At 45.7% G+C, this 22,474-nt stretch overlaps 1 protein-coding gene and 1 long non-coding RNA gene across 10 annotated transcripts; both read left to right on the plus strand.

Moving 5' to 3' along the window:
* RABL2B (RAB, member of RAS oncogene family like 2B) lies at nucleotides 1-22,419 on the plus strand. Of its 9 annotated transcripts, none has more exons than XM_072843357.1 (10): nucleotides 1-130; nucleotides 259-371; nucleotides 1,678-1,840; nucleotides 6,938-6,967; nucleotides 8,113-8,192; nucleotides 8,895-8,974; nucleotides 12,074-12,185; nucleotides 12,527-12,624; nucleotides 12,964-13,047; nucleotides 22,122-22,419. In XM_072843357.1, exons 3-10 carry the CDS (start codon nucleotides 1,734-1,736, stop codon nucleotides 22,131-22,133), a joined length of 603 nt encoding a protein of 200 aa, XP_072699458.1. In that variant the 5' UTR covers nucleotides 1-130; nucleotides 259-371; nucleotides 1,678-1,733; the 3' UTR covers nucleotides 22,134-22,419. The 9 variants fall into 9 exon arrangements, 6 of the variants coding, with proteins under 6 accessions (XP_072699458.1, XP_072699454.1, XP_072699456.1 ...); XM_072843353.1 differs by lacking the exon at nucleotides 22,122-22,419 and adding an exon at nucleotides 13,241-14,223 and having other exon boundaries at nucleotides 4-130; XR_012039021.1 differs by lacking the exon at nucleotides 22,122-22,419 and adding an exon at nucleotides 13,241-14,223 and having other exon boundaries at nucleotides 6-137; nucleotides 12,530-12,624; nucleotides 12,876-13,047.
* Nucleotides 8,981-11,049, plus strand: LOC140642586 (uncharacterized). The gene is made up of 2 exons (XR_012039029.1): nucleotides 8,981-9,211; nucleotides 10,658-11,049. It is a non-coding gene; the product is annotated as an uncharacterized lncRNA (long non-coding RNA).
* Nucleotides 22,420-22,474: the final 55 nt, after the last annotated feature.

Below are 22,474 nucleotides of genomic sequence, written 5' to 3' on the forward strand. Positions count from 1 at the left end.
CCCGAGGGGTCCTTCAGGCTTTGCTCGGGCAGCTCTCCTCCGGGTCCTTGCGCCGTTGCGTAGCAGCTGCGAGGACGCTGACCGAGCCGGAAGCGGCGGCCTGGCCGAGTGAGCCGCGGCTGCCTGCGGGGTCCGAGGTGGACGGGGACGGGGGGGAGGGGGGGGACCTGGACGGGGATGGGCGGGGACCGGGGGCCGGGCGGGGGAATGGCCACCCGGGCCAACCTGCGGCGTCCCGGTCTTCCCTTGTTTCCCCAGGCGGCCGACCCAGCGTTGGGATCCGCCGGCCCTGGGCCCGGGGCGGGAGAAGGACGGGCCGTGGAGTCCACGCTGCCGTGCGAGGGCGACGGCGGCCCAGCCTGACCGGCAAGGTTGGTTCCCTGATGTGCGGAGTGCCCCGGGAATGCTGGTTGGACGGCAGAGCTTGCGCAGCGGATGGCGCGGACGGCGGCCACCGTGGCAGGTCCCCGAGCTTGCAGTGATGGCTCTGGGCCCGGCCTTGGGACAGATTAGCCCGCTCCGGGGAGGAGGCGGAAGGGGCAGCCCCTCACGGTGCTCCGCAAGCACCTGCCCCTCCCCGGGGCTCCTCCTGAGGCCGAGGGTAGCGGAGGCACAGCAGTGCTGCAGCCAGCGAGCAGTGGCTTGTGCTGGCAGTTTCCACTGGGCCGGGCGGGCAACGGCCCATCACCGCTCTTTCCGCAGTAGCCTCTGTGCGCCTCGTGTCTCCTTTCCTCCGAAGCCAGCACAAGGTCTGCTCATGGCGAAAGCTCAGCAGCAGCCTGAAGGCGGCATTTCTCTGTGCCTGATTAGCTCAGAGTCTGGGCTATTGCACATTCTTACTATAGTTTGAAAAGTTATACTTGGCAGTGAAGAGAGATCAGACCTAGAGATCTCAGCAGGTGTGGGCACCAGATGGCTGCTGGTGTCTTGTACAGACGAAGAATGTAAAGACTAATGTTTAGGGTGGGCAGGAATTAAGTATTTTTTCATGTTATTTGTCTGTTGTAGCACAATTGATTAGTTCAAATCTGGTTGGAATTGCCTAACTGAGCCCGCTGCCAAGGGAAGCAGTGTCAGTAAAGGTACAGATTTGGCATCATCGCTATTTAGGAGATACTGGAAACTAGTAGAGATTAACCCTAGAGAATACCCACATGGAGAGAGAAAGAGGCAGCCAGTGATGGCAGCAGGGAGGAAAGTCAAGGGGAGGTGGAGGTGTGAGGTAGGTGATCAGGAATGCATATAAGATGTCTTTGGCTGTGGAGTCTGTTCAGTGAGGAAAGCTCAGGCCTACAGAGTGCTGTCACATTGATTGTGTGACATGGGGACTACTTCTTGTCCTGTTCTACGGGTGAGAAAGCTTGCCCATGTACAGCTTGTACATGCCCATGTACTGTCTTTCCACGTGGGAATGGGAGGTGTGGCCCTGAACATAGCTGCTTTAAGGAGATGACACAGGGTAAACCACCCGAAGAGAATTTGAATGGGGACAAGATTACAGCCCCACAGTCCAGCAAGTGGCTACCAGGCTGGTGGTGAATAGAGAAGGATGTAAGTGTGTCCTCAGGCCTTTCTTTCATCAGCTCCTTCTTTCTCCTATCCAGGAAGAGGAAAAAATAGATTTGGTTGAGGAGATTTCTCAACTCTTTAACAACAGCCTCTTCTTGATTTTCCCAGACGGGGACAATACCCAACACGCACACAACTACCCCAGGCTCAGCAGGCAGGAGCCAATGGCCAGCGACAGAGCCAAACCCTGTGAGCTCGACCAAGAGAAATACGATGCTGATGACAACGTGAAGATCATCTGCCTAGGGGACAGCGCTGTGGGCAAGTCCAAGTATGTTGGGAGCTGAGGGAAGAAAGACTAGGCCCAGAGCAGGTTGGGGTGGCACAGAGGAGCATGGCTTCTATAGGGGGTGATAAGGGAGCCTTCTTGGCTGGAGCTCAGGTATATGGGGTGGGGGGACAAAGGGGATCACAGCAGCAGCCGTGTGTGTTGGGGGAGGGGGCAGCCAGTCACAAGGACTGAGTACATAGAGCTTTTCCCTGAGTCCTGGAAGCAGATATTGGCCCAGTTACCCTGGAGACTACTGAAGCAGTCCAGGGTGAGGTGGTGAGAACTGGGGGGTCTTGCATGTTCCATGTGGGCCGAGAGTCTGTGAGTGGGAATGGAGACTGGTGACTGATTGATTAGAGGTGGTGCAGATACCCTCTCAGAGGAGCTCTCCAAGATGAAGCAGAGTGGAAGGAAATGAGGACTGACTGGTCAGCTGGGGCATAGTCTGACTCTTAACCGACTCCAGTGCCCATGTGCCCAGTCAGGGACTCCCCAGCTGAGGAGCTGAAGGCGGGCTCTGAGTGCTGGCGGATCCCACATGTCCCCTCTGACTTCTCAGCAGGAGGGTAGACCAGACATCCGCTCAAGTCCTGTGTCCTAGCTGCTCCAGATCCACCTTGTCTTCCAGCTTCTTTGTTCATTAATTACCCTTGGATTCCAGGGGCTTTGCTGGATTCTAAGCCATCCTCGGGAATTCACATTCTCTCCACCCCACTCCATACGCAAATGCTGCAGGTCTAGTTCAGCATGTTAAAATTGCTTTGACCATCCTCTGCAACATGTCTGTACAATGAAATGAGGGTGAGTGTTGTCGTTTGAGGAGATTGCACAGTAAATAACACTGCCTGTTTCCCAGCAAACAGGGAGCAGGAACAGCAGGCAGGTGGAGAGCAAGCTGGCAACTTCCTTAGCAGAGGGGAGCTTTGGAGAGCCTGGCTTGTGGTGAGGCTCACGGTGGCCTGCCTGCTCAGCAGCACTGCCCAACCCCAAGTTCTGGTGCTGGTTTCTTACCAGCCTCGCTTAGGACAACAACGAAAAATGGCCTTTCCTGACCTGCTCCTTAAGAGAGGTTAGCTCCAGATATGGTTTGCACCCTGACTCAGCCACTTAAGCTCCTGGCCTCCCGTCGTGTGGGTGAGGTGGTAGGGTAACAAGGGTTACTTCACAGTGTTTTCTAAGTGACCCCAAGGTGTGTCTTCATTGGGTCCTAGTTTTATCTTCCTGTCAGCCACTAGTTTGACCTGATAAAGAAAATTAATAAATACAAATCTTTGTTCAAAAACAGAATGGTTAACTTTAGATGCATTGCCTTTTTTGGGTGATGGCTTTTAGGATGTCATTTTCCCCTTGATCACTGTCCTCTGTTGTGCAAAAGAGGGCAAAGATGCACACCGTGCTAGGGCCATGTATGGCATAAGCACAAACTGGAGTTGAGTAGGAGAGATTAATAAGTGGGGGATACACAGCCTGCCTGGTCCCATGCCTCCTTATCCCCAAGGGCCAGGAGAAGATGCGCTGGATGCCTGGTGAAAGGGGCTCCCAGAGGGGGCTCTGGCACCTGTGACACTTCACATGCTTCTGAGACAAGAGGGTAGAGAGACCATCACTCTTTCACTGCCCACTCTGTTGAGATGAGTCTCTTGGACTCTGCTTTCCTCCTCCACTTCATAAGCACATGACCTCCCAAGGCAGGGTCTAAGCATAGCTCTGTTTCAGGGCCTCTGAATCTCTGGCAGCAGTACTTTCATTGGGTGATGTTCCTACTTCCATCTGTTATTTCTTTTTTTGTTTTAAGATTTTATTTATTATTTATTCATGAGAGACAGAGAGAGAGGCAGAGACATAGGCAGAGAGAGAAGCAGGCTCCATGCAGGGAGTCCCATGTGGGACTTGATCCCGGGACTCCAGGATCATGCCCTGGGCCGAAGGCAGATGCTCAACCGCTGAGCCACCCAGGCATCCCCCATCTGTTATTTCTTTATAATATGGATGCTGTTTCTTGTTCATTGTAAATAGAATCTATCACCCTTGTACGAGGGAAGCTACAGTTTAAACCAGAGAAGTATAAAATCATGGCTAGAATGTATTCAATTTATAGAGGGATAAGGAGTGGCCCTTAACAGTTGTAGTCTAAAGAGAATGTTTAGGGCAGCCCTGTTTGTGACAGTGACAGTTGAGCAAAAATTTGAAGAAGGCAAGGGAAGAAGCCATGCATGAGGAGGAGCATTTCAGCTAGAGGAACTGGCTAGTGGCTAGAACAGAGAGGGAGCAGCAGGAAGGTAATGTGAGAGGAGAGAGCAAAAGGGAGGGCGGGCTGGGTATCTGAGGAGGCTTAGAACTGAAAAAATGGGAAAACAGGAGATGGTTCGAGCAGAGGAGTGACCAAGTCTGAATAATTTTTTAACTGGATTACTGACCAAGTTCAGAATAGGTGTTTCTCTCAATCATCAATAGATCAAGCAGGGAAAGAAAACAGTAAGCAAACATTATGACAGCACATTTATCAAGGTTGACTATTCAGAGAGAGATAGATTATATTTAAGACTTTCTATAATGATGACTAATTTTGTAGAGCACCTTTCCACTTATTGGCACTTGTTGGTGCTTATTGGCCATTGGAACTCCTCTTTTGTGAGATGGGTGTTTAAATCAGTTGCCTATTTTTACTGAATTATCTTTTTATGATTGACTTGTAGGAATATCTTCAGACGTTCTGAACCTTCTTCCAGTGTGTGGCTTTTCACTCCTTTACTGGTGTATTTTGATGAACGGAAACATTTAATTTTAATAAATTAAATTGTTAAAAAATTAAAAATGTTGAGCTTTTATTGAGATGTAATTGATATTTGAGATTGTTAAGGTGTATGCCATGATTTAACATACCTACATACGTGCAAAATGATTGCCACAGTAAGATTTGTTAACACATCCATCACTTCACGTAGTTATCTTTTTTGTGTGTGGGTATGTGACAAACACTGAAGATTTAATCTCCTAGCAGCTTTCAAGGACATGATGCAGTGTTGTTAACTGTAGTCAGTGTGCTGTGCATTAGGTCCTCAGAACTTATCCATCTTATAAGTTTGTAGCCTTTGACCAACACCTCCCATGTCTCTGTGCCATGGAATATTATTCAGCCTTTTAAAAAGAAGGAAATCCTGCCATTTGTGACAAGATGGATCTTGAGGGTATTATTTGAAGTGAAATGAGTCAGAAAAAGAGAAATACTGTATGATCTTACATATACATGGAATCTTTAAAAAAAAAAAAGAAGAAGAAGAAGGAGAAGAAGAAGAAGAAAAAGGAGGAGGAGGAGGAGGAAAGATGTAAGCTCATAGATACAACAGGTGGGTGGCTGCCAGAGGTGCCGGCAGGGTTGGGAGTGAAGGGGGTCAAAAGGAACAAACTTCCAGTTTAAATAAGTAAGTTGTAGGAATGTAATGTGTGACCTGGTGACTATAGTTAATAGCAATATTAACTGTCCTGCATATCTGAAAGTTGCTAAGAGAGTAATCTGGAAGTTCTCATCACAAGAAAAAAAAATTCTATAGCTATGTTTGGTGATGGCTGTTAACTAGGCTTATTTTGGTGATCATTTTTGGTGAATGATGTAAGATAGAGATCCAGTTTCATTCTTTTGTACATGGATTTCTATTTTTCTTAACACCATTTATTGAAGAGATCATCCTTTCTCCATTGTGTATTCTCGGTTTATTTCTGGTCAAATATTTGACCATATATGCTTGGGTTTATTTGTGGGCTCTCTGTTCTGTTCCATTGGTCTAAGTATCTGATCTTATGGGATTATCATGAAGATTTGATCTTATATTCTAAAAGTTTTATAGTTTCAGCTCTTAAGTTTAGGTCTGATTCATTTTGAGGTAACTTTTGTATATGGTGTGAGGGAAGGGATCCACCTTCATTCTTTGGCGTGGGAATGTCCACTTTTCATAACATCATTTAAGAGACTCTTCCTTTCCCATTGAATGGTCTTTGGCACCCTTGTCAGAAATCATTTGACCATTTGTGAGGGTTTCGTTCTGAGCTCTATTCAATTGGTCTGTATGTCCATATTTATGCCAGTACCACACTGTTGAGTATTGTAGCTTTGTATGAAGTCTTGACCTCAGGGAAATGTGATTTCCTCAATTTTGTTACTCTCTCACAAGATTGTTCTGGCTACTTAGGATCCCTTGAAATTCCATATGAATTGAGATGCCTGGGTGGCTTAGCGGTTGGGCCCTTGCCTTCCACCCAGGGCGTGATCCTGGAGTCCCTGGATTGAATCTCGCGTTGGGCTCCCTGCATGGAGCCTGCTTCTCTGTCTGCCTGTGTCTCTGCCTCTCATAAATAAATAAACTCTTTTTAAAAAATCCCATATGAATTTTGAGATGTGTTATTTCTGCAAAAATGTCTTTGGGACTTGTATAAGGATTAGGTTGAGTCTGTGGACAGCTGTCTGGCTTGTGGAGGCTTTTCCCCCTGGATGATCATGGTGCTGCCTAAGGCTGGGTTTCCTCTCTGGCCTCCAGGAGCCCAATCCATAAAGGGGCTAGGGACTTTGCTTTGGGCAAGGTTATCTATCTAACAACAGTGAGCCTTCTAATCCATAAGGACTGATGTTTTTCCATTTATTTAGGTCTTGTTTGATTTCTTTCCACAGGGTTTTATAGTTCTAGTGTACAAGTATTATGTCTCATTGGTTAAATTTCCTTTCCATATTGCTCATTGCCAGTGTATAGAAATACAACTTATTTTTGAGTGTGGATTTTATATCTTCCAACTTTGCTGAATTCATTAGCTCTATTACTTTCTTTGTGGACTCTTTAGAGTTTTCTATAAAATTATCTATGAAGAAAAATAATTTTACTTCCATCTTTCGGATGCCTTTTATTTAATTTTCTTGCATATGTGCTGGTGTTAGGAGTCAGGAAGAGGGTTGGAGGGCAGTTCCCAAAGGGAAATTCTGGCTGTGGAGTGACATAGGGGGTGGGTGCAGTTGGCCCTAGGTCGTTAGCCTGGACAGGTTGATGCTGTGGGGCAAGGAGGAGGGAGGTTGGAAGATGTACCTGACCACCTTACGCACTGTTCTTACAGACTTATGGAGAGGTTTCTCATGGATGGATTGTATCCTTCACGGGTTGTTCCTCGTTCCTGTGCCCTTTCTCCATCGTGCCAGCTCAGCCTCACTGTTTACCCCTTTGCTCCAGTGGTCCAGGGAGGAGGGATAGGTGAGTGAATGCACAGGTTTCATGCATACTTGCTCCTTACCAGCTGGCAGCACACATAACTGATGCTGTGTATTCGGAGCTTACTCATATTTGCATTTGCTTTATATCAGGAAGACAGTAGGTCGGCTACCAGCACTTGATCACATGCCTGGATTCAAACTCCACCTCCTCCTTCTTGGTAGCTCTGGCCTTGGGCAAGTAATTTAACCTCTCTGACCTCAAAACTTGGGCTAATATCTTAAAATTCTCTGGTATGAATGAACTTTGTAAATCAGGAGCTGCTCCCTCTTCCCGTGGATTGTCCACATTGTCTAGGTTTGGAGTGAGACACTCCCTGGCAACCAGGATGGATTTAAAAGGCTTCCCAGGTGAATCTACTGGGAACCATGGCAGAAGAGAGCCCTGGAGGGGCCCCACTCCCTGCCCTGGGCCCTGGACCCTGGCCCCCAGCCCCCCAAGGTGGAATCTGAGTGTATCTTGCTTCACCTCATACCAAGTGTTCTTTTGCCCTCCCCTGCCTGTATCCTCCCAGCTTGCTGATGAAACCACCCTGTGCTCTGCAGCTTCAGGAAGTCTCGTTCCCCAGGCTCTTTGTCAGGGTTTCACACAGGCAGTTCATAAACAGCCTGTCAGCTGTCTGGCTTGTGGAGGCTTTTCCCCCCAGATGATCATGGTGCTGCCTAAGGCTGGGTTTCCTCTCTGGCCTCCAGGAGCCCAATCCATAAAGGGGCTGGGGCACCCATGGTTGCATTTTCCAACAACATGCTGTTTATGACGGCTTCTCTGTAAAGTTCCATTCCATGTTGTCCCTGTTACTTAGAGGGCCAGGACACACCCCCAGATTTTCCTGCCCCTTGCCTTTCCACAGAGTTTGTGCCAGTGATACTTAAAGCTGATCCTCTGCCTGCAACATTCATTCAATTTATAAAGAACTCCAGAAAGAAAAGAAGAGGGCCAGTTTCATCACACCAGTGCCCTCCCCCACCAAGTACCTTCCATGCCTTCCTTTTTGTTCATCTCTATTCCTTAACGTGAATGCAGTCGGCCACAGCAGCTGTCCACATACGCCCTGACCCTGTACAAGCACACGGCCACGGTGGACGGCAAGACCATCCTTGTAGGTGAGCAGCACATGGCTGGACCATGGACTTTCAAGGGGGAGGGGTGGGGAGGGTAGAGAAGTCTGTGGGAGAGAGTCAGACAGGGAAGAAATGAAACCCCCAGCGGAGAGGAGGGTTGATAGGGAGGACCCTGAGAGCCCAGAGGCCAGGGAGGGGCGAGGAGGCACACAGGCCTCAGTTCCAGCTCTCTGACCTGGTATTCTAATATAGCCAGTGTAAAGAAATAACAACTGTAGTCTGAGTATTATCTTCCACAAAAGGTTTTGACTTTGTATGACACTACCACCTCCTGCTTGGCTAGGCCACGCATTCTGCCTGGCTGTGCCTATCTATCATCTGTGGTCCACACACGTGGGAAGTCAGCCTAGTTTCAACCTTGGAGGGCCTTGCATCTTGTGGGCAGGGGCGGGGAAACCTACCTTCTCCCTTTTGGGACTTCCTGTCTGCACTCTCCCTCCTCCTGGCCTGGCCATATGTTTCCCTCTTACCCACCCCCAGGCACACAGGCATACACAGACCCCCCATGGCACACCCAGGTGCATTGTGTCCTAAAGACACATATATGTGAGCTGTATGGTCTTGTTCCTCCGTGTCTTCCCCCACATGTTGTGTTTCTGCACAGAGGTCAGCACAGAGAAAATCAGGGTGTCTGGGTCTCTCTGCCCTCCAGCCCCATCAGACAGAGTTGTGTTTATGTTGCAGACTTTTGGGACACAGCAGGCCAAGAGCGGTTCCAGAGCATGCACGCCTCCTACTACTACAAGGCCCATGCCTGCATCATGGTATGAAACCAGCTGGGCAGTGATCAAAGGCTCTGGGCAAGCTTGACGGGTCACCCAGCAGTGCTGAGCCCTCACCGAGGCTGGGTACTGGGAGAGAGGGCATCAGGGCAGCCTGGGGTGGTTTCTCAGTGAGAACATGCCCAAGTGAGCTTCTCTTCAAGTGGAGCTGGATGAGGAACCCCCATCCAGGGGGTGAAGCACATCCAGGGCCTCAGCATCAGGCATGGCATCTAAGAGGTAAATATAGTCCTTCCCTGATGGAGCCACCTACCCAGATAGGCTCCCAAGGCCCCCTCGACTGTCACCTGATGCTGCTTCCAAACCAGCCCTTCTCCTCTGTGCTGTCTAGAACACAGTCTTTAGGGGTTCCCCATAGCTACAGGGTCAGAAGTGTCATAACAATACCCAAGGGAGAAGCAGAGAAGCACAGGAGAGCTGTGCAAGCCTATGTCCTGAGGGCCTCCTGCCCAGAGCCCTGGCTCCATTCATAGACTCCACTAATCCTTAACATAAAATCTCTTGAAATTTTCCAAATTGTAATATTGGTACCTATAAGAGGACAGAACGAGAAGCTGACTGGGTAGGGCACATGGCGGCAGTGCAGGGCAGTGCCTCATCTGGAGGCTCACTTAGGCAACTGTCTCTGACCCTGGAGAACCAGGGAGAGCCGGCCATGTCTGTCTCAGTTCTGCACTGGCATTTGGAGTAATGAGCTTACCTCCATTCTCCCTCCAAGGCAGGAGGGAGTAACTTCTCCATTGGCTCCATTAGGACACTCTTCTGAGGGTCCAAATGACGCCTGGGGGTGTCTGTCCTGCCAGCATTCCTACATGCCTGTATGTGCAGCTGTCTGCTGCATGGGGCCTGGCAGGTAGAAAGTGCTTACCTTGTGGTGACCTTAGGGGATCTGATAGTCCCAGAGGGAGTTGGGACTGTCGTCCCACTGTCCACTTTGAAACCCTAATGGGGATGCTCCTCATTAATGCTCCCCAGCCAGCACTTCCTCAGCTCTCAAAACAAACAGAAGTAGCTCAGGAAATCAGACCTGCATGAAAGACCAGGTGACTGATGATGATCATAGGAGGCAGCCTGATGTGAAGCAGATTCCAGAAGATTCATTACAAGTGTGCTTTATAGGGAACTCAAGACAACATGGTCATTTGTTGAAATGGGGCCTGGGTGTACCGTGGAAGAGCCTCCTAGGTGGACCTCCTGCTGCCTCAGCCGTGACAGCTGCTAACCCAAACCCAGGGCAAGCCCCTGGTGCTGGGTAAGGTCCATTTGCTCCCATGAAGGACTGGGTGGTTCAGAAGGAAGAGCAGCTACTCTAACAGGTTACAGGGCTGTCCACCATGATCCACTGTTGTGCTGGGCAGTTTGGGCCTGTGATGTGAGCCCATCCCAGAGGATGGCTTAGAAGCAGGAGGCTAGCTTTTAAGGAGCTCCCACCAGGGGTTTGAAGGACCCCATCCTTGCAGCAATAATTCCAGGCATCTCAGGACTTCTGGCCTCCCCTGCCCTGAGTCTGTAGTGCTCATGCTTATGGCTAATATTTCAAAGCAGATAAAAACTATAAATCATAAAATGTTAATCAACTTACAAGCTACAAGATAATAAAAGATAGTCTTTCCAACTCCGGCCACTGTAGTAAGAGGAGCTGCTACCATGTCCACCCTCCTGCAGTGGATGGTCATGCAGAACTGCTCTAGCTTCCTGATCAAGAGGATGAAGCAGACGTCCAGCACTGAGCCTTAGTATCCTGAGGGCTCGCAGCTGCTTCCCTTCAAGGGTCCAGTTCGCCTCAAGACTGCGGCGTGGAGCTGGCACCCGAAGACAAGGTGTAATGGTGCTTGGGAGGTGGAGATCCAGCTGGTGACAACTCGCCACCTCCTGCATGCAAACCACTTTCTGCAGCACCGGGCAGATGTGCAAGAACAAGCATCGCCCAGATGTGTGCACCTTGGCCACTCGCAGGGCCAGCGCCATCCTGCGTAGCTAGGATCCCCTGCTGGGGAAGAGGAAGCCACCCGCCCAACTCCAAAGCAATAAAGATGTCAACCACCTCAAAATAAGAATAATAGATTAAAATTACTTTTAAAAACGTTTAAAATACAAAATGAACAACAGATTAAACAAAAGTTTAAAATTAAAAGCACATTGATGGTGGGTGCCTGGGTGGCTCAGTCAGTTGATTGCAGCTCAGGTCATGCTCTCAGGTGGTCAGATGGATCCCCACATCGGGCTGTTCTCAGTGTGGAGTCTGCAGGAGTTTCTCCCTCTCCCCGTCTCCCTGCTTGCAGTGTCTCTCAGATGAATAAGTAAAATCTTTAAAAAATAAAAAAAAAAGGTACACCAATAGTAACTACATAGAAACTTTAGAAGCACTTGAAATTCTAACAGCAATTTTTTAAAGATTGATTGATTGATTGATTTTAGAGCATGTGCATGCGAGATAGGGGAAGGGCAGAGGGAGACTCTCAGGCAGACTCTACACTGTGCATGGGGCCCGGTGCAAGGCTTGTCCTCACAACCTGCAGATCGTGACCTGAGCCAAAACCAAGAGTTGGTTGCTCAACCAACTGACTAAGCCACCTCGGGGACCCACAAAGGAATTTTAAGACACAGTTTAAGCAATAATAGGCTAAGAAAAAAATTACAATTTGTAACAGACTATATTGATTAGTACTATGATACATCTCGATTAAAATAGGTACACAGGGGCACGTGGGTAGCTCAGTCTATGAAGTGTCTGCCTTCAGCTCAGGTCATGATCCCAGGGCTCCGGGATTGAGTCTCACATCAGATTCCCTGCTCTGTGAGGAGTCTGCTCCTCCCTCTGTCCCCTCCCCCCAATCATGCTCTCTCTCTTGCTCGCTCTCAAATAAATTCCTTAGAAAAAAAAGAAATAGGTACACAGGATTAGGTGGCAAGATAATAAAACAAGTAAACATTAAAAACCACTTTTGGGTCTGGAGGTTCTGGGGGCTTCCCTGAGAAGGGCAGCCCCAAAGCCACCCAGCTGCTTGTGTGTGTGTCAGGTGTGGGTGGTATGCAGACCCTGACACACCTAAGCTGTTTTCCTTCCTCTGTTCGTTGCAGGTGTTTGATGTGCAGAGGAAGGTAACCTACAAGAACCTGAGCACCTGGTATACGGAGCTTCGGGAGTTCAGGCCAGAGATCCCATGCATCCTGGTGGCCAATAAAATTGATGGTGGGGTCATCCCTGCATCTGGGTGTCCACAGTCCATGGGGGACCCACCACCACATGTTTATTCCTCTATTCCTGGGACAGTAAACCTTCAATGATCTGTCCTTCCCCCAAAATTACAGCCCTTATTTGCTTGCCATCAGTCTCTTTCCAGTAAAGATGCCAACTAAGCCAATCTTCCCTCTTCCCAAGACACAGTTCCCTGTTCCATGAACTCTTCCTAGGACATGTCCCCTGATTGTCCCAGTCTGTCCAACTTTCTGGAATTGTCTCTAGTGACCCACTCTGCAAAACCCTCTCCCTTTCCCTTGATGACAGGCCAGTGTCCTCCCTTCTCTCTACAGCAGACATAAAGATGACCCAAAAGAGCTTCAGTTTTGCCAGGAAGTTCTCCCTCCCCCTGTACTTTGTCTCAGCTGCTGATGGTACCAATGTTGTGAAGGTAATGGTGGACTGCAGAGCTTAGGGAAGGCCAAGTGGTCAAGGGATCAGGGAAGCTACTAAGAGGAGGGCTGGCTGCAGGGACAGTGGGGAGGACAGGCGTTGCTGCAGGGGCGTGAGTGGGCAAGCCAGAGCCAGGGGTGATAGGAAAGGATCATTGTTCTGACAGTGGAGGTGATGGGCCTGGGCTTGGTGAGAGAAAGTACATTGATTGGGAGAAGGTGAATTGAGAGGTGACCTTGCTGACTTTAGGGGTGGAGTGTTGTGTGGACACAGGACCAGAACAGGGCACAGGGACCCACAGCCGTGTCTTCTCCCCGCCACCTCACCCTATCCCCAGCTCTTCAATGACGCGATTCGATTAGCTGTGTCTTACAAACACAACTCCCAGGACTTCATGGACGAGGTTTTGCAGGAGCTTGAGGTAGGTCAGGCCAAAATGTTGGGTGGGCTAAAGAAGACAGCCTCTCTGCAGAGGGATGTGGAATGTAAGCCAGTAGAGCGGCTCCTGCTGGGCCTGGCAGGCGGCACATGCTCGTAGTGTCTGCGCCCCTGGAAGTGCCAGAGCCACACTGGGCAGATTCAGAGCCAGGCCTCACCCACAGCCTTGTCCACAGAACTTTGATTTGGAGCAGAAGGAGGAGGATGCACCAGACCAAGAGCAGCGTGGCAGCACGGAGAGCCCCTCCCCTTCCTGAGTCAGAGAAGCAAGCCTCTTTGCATGGACTTTGGGGAGGGGGGTATCCTTCAGAATACCCTCCACTCGGCCGCCCTCTAGCTATGAACAGAAGCATTGTTGCAGGCCATCCCCCTCACCGTCTCCCTCCCCCACTGCCCTGGCCCGTGATTCCTGTCCTTTCCACAGCTGTCCCTCCTCTGCGCCCAGGGATGGGGGGAGTGGGGGGAGTCTGCAGCAGCAAGCACCCTCGACAGGTGTGAGAGATCCTGAGAGCAGCAAACCCTGAAGCAAAATTAGGGATCAATAGCCTAAGCCTCCCCAGGCTGCACAGAGGCAGGGAAGAACTTTGTGTGTCTCAAATAAAAGGAAATGGAGGTGTGTTTTCTCTCCCAGAACTGACCTCAGGGCTTATTCATTGCCTTTCCACCAAGGGAATGATTTCTAATCCCTGATGGCCCCTATTCCCACCCCTACAGATTTGTGGGGCATCCATTCTTTTTCCTCTTTAGTCTCCCAACCAACTTTTTTTAGAAATGGTTTTGATCCCCCAGCCTTTTCAGGAGCTCTTCTGGGCACCCGTGTCTCACTGGTCCACTGAGGCCTAGATCATAGGACAGGTTTGCTGGTACAGCCCAGGGAAACAGGTGACAAGTCCTGCCACCCTTGCCAGTACCACGGAGCACACCCATCTAGATTGTAAGAAGAGCTTCCCTTTAAAGCTCCGACATCAGCAGATGATACTTTCCTGCCTTTTTTTTTTTTTAGGACTGTGGTGGGTACTGCTTCATGGGGCAGGGGGAAGGGCTGCCCTACTGCCTTTCCCACTTCCCTCCAACACGTGTTCACTAGTGTGTATGATCATCTTGTGCATCATCGTTTCTGGTGTTTTCATTTTTATAGTAAAGTTTGAATTAACATAAACATTGCATGTTTGTGCATGCTTATGGGTCTGGATCTCACTGAGCAAAAAGCCACAAAAGAACTTGTGACCATCAGTTAGATGAATGAGGGAGGCAAGGGCAACTGGGTCAGCTTTGCTGTAATAGAAACCATTGCAATGGAATTTTGCTTTTTTTTTTTAAGATTTTATTTATTAGAAAGATAGCATAAGCAGGGGGAAAGGCAAAGGGAGAAACAGACTCTCCACTGAGCAGGGAGTCTGACATGGGGCTCAATCTCAGGACCCCAAGATCATGACCTGAGCTGAAGGCAGACGCTTAACACACTGAGCCCTGGAATTTAGTGTTTTAAAAAGAATGAGTATTTGGAAAGAACAAGAAACAAAAACAAATCTTATTTGCCTTTAAATTACTAATACTTAATAATTTCAATGAAAAAGATATAACTTGACCTGAGATTTTGAGGAATGTGTTACCCTGAGCTTTTAAAAACTATTGGGGGCGGGGGGGGGGGGGGGGGGGTGCGGGGAGCGGGGGGAGCATCTGGGTGGCTCAGTTGGGGAAGTGTCTGCCTACCTTCAGTTCAGGTCATGATCCCACAGTCCTGAGATGGGATCCCTGCTCAGCAGGCAGCCTGCTTCTCCCTCTCCCTCTGCCCCTTCCCCCTGCTTGTGCTCTCTCACCTCTCTGTCAAATAAACAAAATCTTAAAAAAAAAAAAAAAAAAAAAATCCAAAAAAAAAACAAAAAACCCTTTGGTGTTGTAGATGACTAATAAGTATTTTTTAACACAATGGCTTTATTGAGTTATTCAAATACCATAAAATTCATAAAATTATGTTACCATCTTGCATCAAGTTCCCTAGAGTGGAGAGGGGAGCAGGAGAGGATAGGAGGCCAGCTTCTGTGTCCCCTGCCCCAGGGAAGCTGTAGAGGACAAACTGCCCCGCAGAGTTGGTCCCACTTGAGGGGGGGGGGGTGCTTTTTGCGGCAGTTAGCAAGTGTGGGAGGCGGAGGGCGAGGAGGGGATGGCGCCCGGCCTCCAAGGCAAAGTGGCTGCTGAGGTGGCAAGGCAATGCTCCAGGGGAAGGGCAGGTTTACCCATCAACTCCCAAAGCAGCCAGGAGCGCTCAGGCAGGGTGCCAGCGCCATCCACGGCCACCCACCCTCGCATGCTTAGAACCACCTGCTCCTTAAAGTTCATTCCATCCTGACTAAGACAGGGAACACCACCCCTGGATCTTTTTTTAAATATTTTATCGAGGTGAAACTTACATAACATAAAACTCACCCTCTTAAAGTAAACGACGCAGCCCCGTTTAGTACGATCACAATGCTGTGCAACTATCACTGCCGTCTAGTTCTAGAATATTTCCATCACTCAAAAGTAAAACCCCTTGCTCATCAAACAGTGTTCCCCTGTACCCTCTCCCTTCAGCTCCTGGAAAATTCTAATCTGCATTCTGTCTATGGATTTACGTATCCTGGATATTTCACATAAATGGAATCATATACTGTGACCTTTTATGTCTGGCTTCTCTTAGCATAATGTTTTCAAGATTTATTCCAGTAAGAAATACTTCATTTCCTTTTAGGACTGAATAATGTTCCATTGTATGTATATCCCACAGTTTGTTTATCCATTCATTCATTGATAGATGTTTGGGGGGTTTCCACCTTTTAGCTACATGACTAGTGCTGCTGTAAACATGCTTATACGTGGACTTACAGGAGCACCAGAGTTCTGTTCTCTTGGATGCCTTCGTCCGCTCAGGCTGCTATCACAAATTACTACTGACTGGGTGGCTTACAACACATTTATTTCTCATGGTTCTGGAGCCCCGGAATTCTAAGATCAGGGTGCCAGCAAGATTGGTTTCATTCTGAAGCCTCTTTTCTTGCCTTGTCGGCAGCTGCCATCTCACTGTGTGCACACGTGACCTCTTCTTGTTCAGAGAGGGATCTCTTTCTCTTACCCTTCTTAAAAGACCACACATCCTTTGTCCTCCAAATTGGGCCCCACCCCTATGTCCTCATTTAATATTAATTACCTCCCTAAATACCGACTCCAAATACATATTGAGGGTTAGGGCTTCCATATATGAATTCTGGGGGATCATAATTCAGACCATGGTACAGTATATATCTAGGAGTGGAATTACAGGATCATATGGTAATTACATATTTAAACTTATGAGGAACTTCTGATCTTTTCCAAAGTGGAACCATTTACAGTCCTACAAGCAATGCACAAAGGTTCCGATTTTGCCACACCCTTGCTAGCCCCTGTTACTTTCTATTTTTAAAGACAAATTTAATCCATTCTCGTAGTTGTGAAGTGGTACCTCATTATGGTTTCGATTTGCATTTCCCTAATGACATGGTGTTGAGCCCCTCTTCATATATTTCTTAATCATTTGTAAATTTTCTTTGGAGAAATATCTATCCAAGTACTCTGACTATTCTTGTTTGGTTTTCTTTTTTGTTGTTGAGCTCTAAGAGTTCTTTATATGTGTCCTGGATCTAAAGCCTCATCTAATTTATGATTTGCAACTACTTTCTCCCATCCTATAGATTATCCTTACACTTTGTGGATAATGTCTTTGGTGCACAAAAGCCTTTAATTTCTAAGAAATCTAGTTTATCTTTTGTTGTTGTTACTCATGTTCTTGGTGTCATATATAAGAATCCCTTGCCAAATCCAAGGTCATGAAGACTTAACCTTTATGTTCTCTTTTAAGAGTTTTATTGTTCCAGCTCTTATATTTAGATCATTGATCCATTTTGAATTAATTTTTGTATATGGGGACACCAGGGTGGCTCAGCAGTTGAGCACCTGCCTTTGGCTCAGAGCGTGATGCCACAGTCCCACATCCAGCTGCCTGCATGGAGCCTGCTTCTCCCTCTGCCTGTGTCTCTGCCTCTCTCTGTCTCTCATGAATAAATACATAATATCTAAAAATATTTTTTTTGTATATGGCATGACATAGGGATCCAGCTTCACACCTGTGCATGTGAATGTCCAGTTGTCCTGGCACCATTTGTTGCAAAGAATGTCCTTCTCTCCTTTAATGGTTTTGCCACCTTTGTCAAAAGTCAGTTGGTCATAATTGTATGAGTTTATTTCCAGACTCTCAGTTCTATTCAGTTGGTCTAGATGTGTATCCTTATGCCAGGACCACACTGTTATAATTACTGTAGCTTACTAGTACAGTTTTGAACTCAAGAAGTGAGAATCCTTCAACTTCGTTCTTTTTAAAGATTGTTTCGGGACCTCTGGGTGGCTCGGTAGTTGAGCCTCTGCCTTTGGCTGAGGGTGTGATCCCGAAGTTCCGGGATGAGTCCCACAAAGGTCTCCCTGCGGAGAGCCTGCTTCTCCCTCTGCCTATGTCTCTGCCTTCTCTCTGTGTCTCTCATGAATAAATAAAATCTTTTAAATAAATAAATAAAGATTGTTATGACATCTTTACAGTATTAAGTTTTCCAATCCATGAACATGAGAAGTCTCTCCATTTATTTGAGTCTTCAATTTGTTTCAGCAGTGTTTGTAGTTTTCATGTAAAAATCTTTCACTTCTTGGTTAAATTAATTTCCAGGTATTCTGCAGATGTTATTTCCTTTTTTGATTGTTTATTGCTGGTTACAGAAACACAGCTCACTAATGTGTGTTGATGCTGTGCCCTGAAACTTTGTTGAATTATTAACTCTAGTAGTTTTCTGTGGATACTTATGCATTTTCTATAAATAGAATCATACGTGCATATTGGAAATGTTTTTACTTATTCCTTTCTTATTTGGTTGCTTTTTATTTCCTTTAATTGCCTAATTGCTCTAACTAGAACTTCCAGTACTATGTTGAATTAAAGTGGTGAAACCAGGCATCTTTCCCTTGTTCCTGATCTTAGGGGAAAAGTTCAGTTTTTTACTGTGGAGTATGACATTGGTTGTGTGTGGGTTTTCCCCTATGGCCTTTATCACATTGTAGAAGTTCCCGTCTGTTCCTAATTTTCTGGGTTTCTTATGAAAGGCTGTTGGAATCTGGCAAATGCATTTCCTGCACCAACTGAGATGACCATGTGGTTTGTCCACTTCATTCTATCAATGTGGTATGTTACACTGATTGAATTTTGTATATTGTACCACTCTTCTATTCCTGTGATAAACCCCGCGTGTTCATAGCATATAATCCTTTTAATACAAGGTTGAATATGCTACTATTTCATTAAAGGTTTTTGGATCTATATTCATGAGGGATTGTAGGGATATTTGATGATACTTTACTTGTAAAGTAGCATTGATATCAAAATAATGCTTCCCTCTTATAATGAGTTATGAAATGGTTACTCTTCTCTTTTTTAGAATAGTTTCAGAAAGATGAGTGTTAATTCTTCTTTAAATGCTTGGTAGAATTCACCAGTGAAGACATCTAGTTGCAAATTTTTCTTTCATGATATGTTAGTTTTCCAAACAGATGCAACCTTTGCTTTTTGTAAATCTCTTCAAATTTTCCATTTCTTCTTTCTATTTCTTATTAAACCAGTTTGGTAATTTGTGTTTTCTAAGAATTTTTTCATTTCTTCTAGGTTATGTAATTTGGGAGGCACATGTTGGTTTATTTTCTTACATTTCTTTTCAGTTCTGTATAATAGTAATGTTACTACTAATTTTTTATTTTTACTATTTTCACCATTCTTTTTTTATAATAAATTCATTTTTATTGGTGTTCAATTTGGCAACATACAGAATAACACCCAGTGCTCATCCCGTCAAGTGCCCCCCTCAGTGCCCATCACCTATTCACCCCCACCCCCAGCCCTCCTCCCCTTCCACCACCCCTAGTTCGTTTCCCAGAGTTAGGAGTCTTTATGTTCTGTCTCCCTTTCTGATATTTCCCACACATTTCTTCTCCCTTCCCTTATATTCCCTTTCACTATTATTTATATTCCCCAAATGAATGAGAACATACACTGTTTGTCCTTCTCCGATTGACTTACTTCACTCAGCATAATACCCTCCAGTTCCATCCACGTTGAAGTAAATGGTGGGTATTTGTCATTTCAATGGCTGAGTAATATTCCATTGTATACATAAACCACATCTTTTTTATCCATTCATCTTTCGACTGACACCGAGGCTCCTTCCACAGTTTGGCTATTGTGGACATGCTGCTAGAAACATCGGGGTGCAGGTGTCCCGGCGTTTCATTGCATCTGAATCTTTGGGATAAATCCCCAACAGTGCAATTGCTGGATCATAGGGCAGATCTATTTTTAACTCTTTGAGGAACCTTCACACAGTTTTCCAGAGTGGCTGCACCATTTCACATTCCCACCAACAGTGCAAGAAGGCTCCCTTTTCTCCACATCCTCTCCAACATTTGTGGTTTCCTGCCTTGTTAATTTTCCCCATTCTCACTGGTGTGAGGTGGTATCTCATTGTGGTTTTGATTTGTATTTCCCTGATGACAAGTGATGCAGAGCATTTTCTCATGTGCATGTTGGCCATGTCTTCCTCTGTGAGATTTCTGTTCATGTCTTTTGCCCATTTCATGATTGGATTGTTTGTTTCTTTGGTGTTGAGTTTAATAAGTTTTTTATAGATCTTGGAAACTATCCCTTTACCTGATACATCATTTGCAAATATCTTCTCCCATTCTGTAGGTTGTCTTTTAGTTTTGTTGACTGTATCCTTCGCTGTGCAAAAGCTTCTTATCTTGATGAAGTCCCAATAGTTCATTTTTGCTTTTGTTTCTTTTGCCTTCGTGGATGTATCTTGCAAGAAGTTACTGTGGCCGAGTTCAAAAAGGGTGTTGCCTGTGTTCTCCTCTAGGATTTTGATGGAATCTTGTCTCACATTTAGATCTTTCATCCATTTTGAGTTTATCTTTGTGTATGGTGCAGGAGAGTGGTCTAGTTTCATTCATCTGCATGTGGATGTCCAATTTTCCTAGCACCATTTATTGAAGAGGCTGTCTTTCTTCCAGTGGATAGTCTTTCCTCCTTTATCGAATATTAGTTGACCATAAAGTTCAGGGTCCACTTCTGGGTTCTCTGTTCTGTTCCATTGATCTATGGGTCTGTTTTTGTGCCAGTACCCCACTGTCTTGATGACCACAGCTTTGTAGTACAACCTGAAATCTGGCATTGTGATGCCCCCAGCTATGGTTTTCTTTTTTAAAATTCCCCTGGCTATTCGGGGTCTTTTCTGATTCCGCACAAATCTTAAAATAATTTGTTCTAACTCTCTGAAGAAAGTCTATGGTATTTTGATAGGGATTGCATTAAATGTGTAAATTGCCCTGGGTAACATTGACATTTTCACAATATTAATTTTGCCAATCCATGAGCATGGAATATTTTTCCATCTCTTTGTGTCTTCCTCAATTTCTTTCAGAAGTGTTCTATAGTTTTTAGGGTATAGATCCTTTTCCTCTTTGGTTAGGCTTATTCCTAGGTATCTTATGCTTTTGGGTGCAATTGTAAATGGGATTGACTCCTTAATTTCTCTTTCTTCAGTCTCATTGTTAGTGTATAGAAATGCCACTGACTTCTGGGCATTGATTTTGTATCCTGCCACGCTACCAAATTGCTGTATGAGTTCTAGCAATCTTGGGGATATTTCACCTTTCTTTTCTCTTTATCATTATAACTAAAAGTTTGTCGTTTTTGTTGATCTATTCAAAGAACCAACTTTTGGTTTAATTACTATTGTTTTTCTTTTTTCTGTTTCATTTATCTATAATATTTATTTCCTGTCTTCTACTAGCTTTTGTTCAGTTTGCTCTTCTTTTTCCACTTGCTTGCAGTGTAAACTTAGGTTACTAATTTGAGATCTTTCTTCTTTTTAAACATACACATTTATTGCTATAAATTTCCCTCTGAGCACCGCTTTTGTTGCACACCATAAATCTTTTTATATTGTTTTCACTTTCACTTGTCTCTATTTTCTGTACTCCCTTGTGATTACTTCTATGATCCATTAAGCTTGTTTAAGAGCATTTCTTTATTTTCCACATATTTGTGAATTTTCCAGTTTTACTTTGTTTTTGATTCTACTTCACCCTTTGTGATCAGAAAAGATATTTTATATGATTTCAGTCTTTTAAAATTTATTGAAAGTTGTTTGTGCCCTAAAACATGGTCTGTCCTAAGAAATGTTTCATATGGATTTGAGAAGAATCTGTATTCTGCTGCTGTTGGGTAGAGTGTGCTATGCCTGCCTGTTGCAGGTAGGTCATTGATTAACAGTGTTGTTAAAGTTCTGTATGACCTTGTGGACCTTCTGTCTAGACGTTCTCCATCCACTACTGATAGTGGAGTGCTGATGCCTCCAAATAGTACTGTGGCACCATTTGTGTTTCCCTTCAATATGTTAATGTTTGCCTAAAAGATTTAGAGGTCTGTTGTTTGGTGCACATGTGCATATATGCTTTTTAGAGTATCTGTTTGTATTTTATCCTTTATGATTATAATTATCTTCTTGATGAATTGACTCTTTTTTCAATATCTAATGCCCTTCTTTGCCTCTTCCAACAGTTTGGACCTATGGTCCATTCTGTCCAGTGTGGGTATGGCCACACCATGTTTCTACTGGTTACCATCTGTATGGACGGTCTTCTCCACCCTCTCACTTTAAACCTATTTGGGTCTTTGGGCTAAAGTGAAGCTTCTGGAGGCAGCTTAGGGCTGGATCTTGGCTTTTTAAACATCCTGCCAAGCTCTGCCTCTAACTGGAGAGATCCAATCATTTACATTAGAAATAGTTTCTAAGGTAAATGAGAAGGAAGAACTCACTTCAGTCATTTCCTAAGTGTTTTCTATTTGTCTCAAACTTCTTTTCACTGAATCAAGATTGATTTCCAACCTTGAAAACATTTGGACTAATCAAAATGGTGCTGCTATAATTTCTTATCATTCTTTAGTACGTCATATAGAGATGCTTAGATGTGGACACTGGACCCGACGACCCTTTGTAAGAGTTCCGGAGCCCTCAGCTACCCTAACAAAGCAGAAATTGACAACACAAGCAGCACCGACGTGCAGGTGTCTGATGAGGACTTCAGCAGCAGGTTGTGCACACAAACCAAATGCAAATTTGTGTTTATACTTTCTGTGTTTACTTTCTGTCTTTGCTCCATAAAGCCGCTGATATAATTGAGCCATCTTTCAAGTATGAGATTTCTAAATATTGTAATAAAAAACAAATGGAAAAGCCACAAACTACTTTGTCACAAATTCCTACACCAAAAATGGAAACACAAGCCAGGTGCTTTTA

The sequence above is a fragment of the Canis lupus genome, chromosome 11 (genome assembly GCF_048164855.1).
Source record: "Canis lupus baileyi chromosome 11, mCanLup2.hap1, whole genome shotgun sequence".
In the NCBI taxonomy this organism is placed as follows: Eukaryota; Metazoa; Chordata; class Mammalia; order Carnivora; family Canidae; genus Canis; species Canis lupus.

What these genes read in the sequence shown, in the direction of transcription:
- RABL2B (XM_072843353.1), top strand. Translation starts at nt 1,734, where the DNA reads ATGGCCAGCGACAGAGCCAAACCCTGTGAGCTCGACCAAGAGAAATAC. An exon ending in AGGCCCATGCCTGCATCATG is followed by an intron (nt 8,975 to 12,073) that starts GTATGAAACCAG and finishes TGTTCGTTGCAG; the next exon opens with GTGTTTGATGTGCAGAGGAA. An exon ending in AGGTTTTGCAGGAGCTTGAG is followed by an intron (nt 13,048 to 13,240) that starts GTAGGTCAGGCC and finishes CCTTGTCCACAG; the next exon opens with AACTTTGATTTGGAGCAGAA.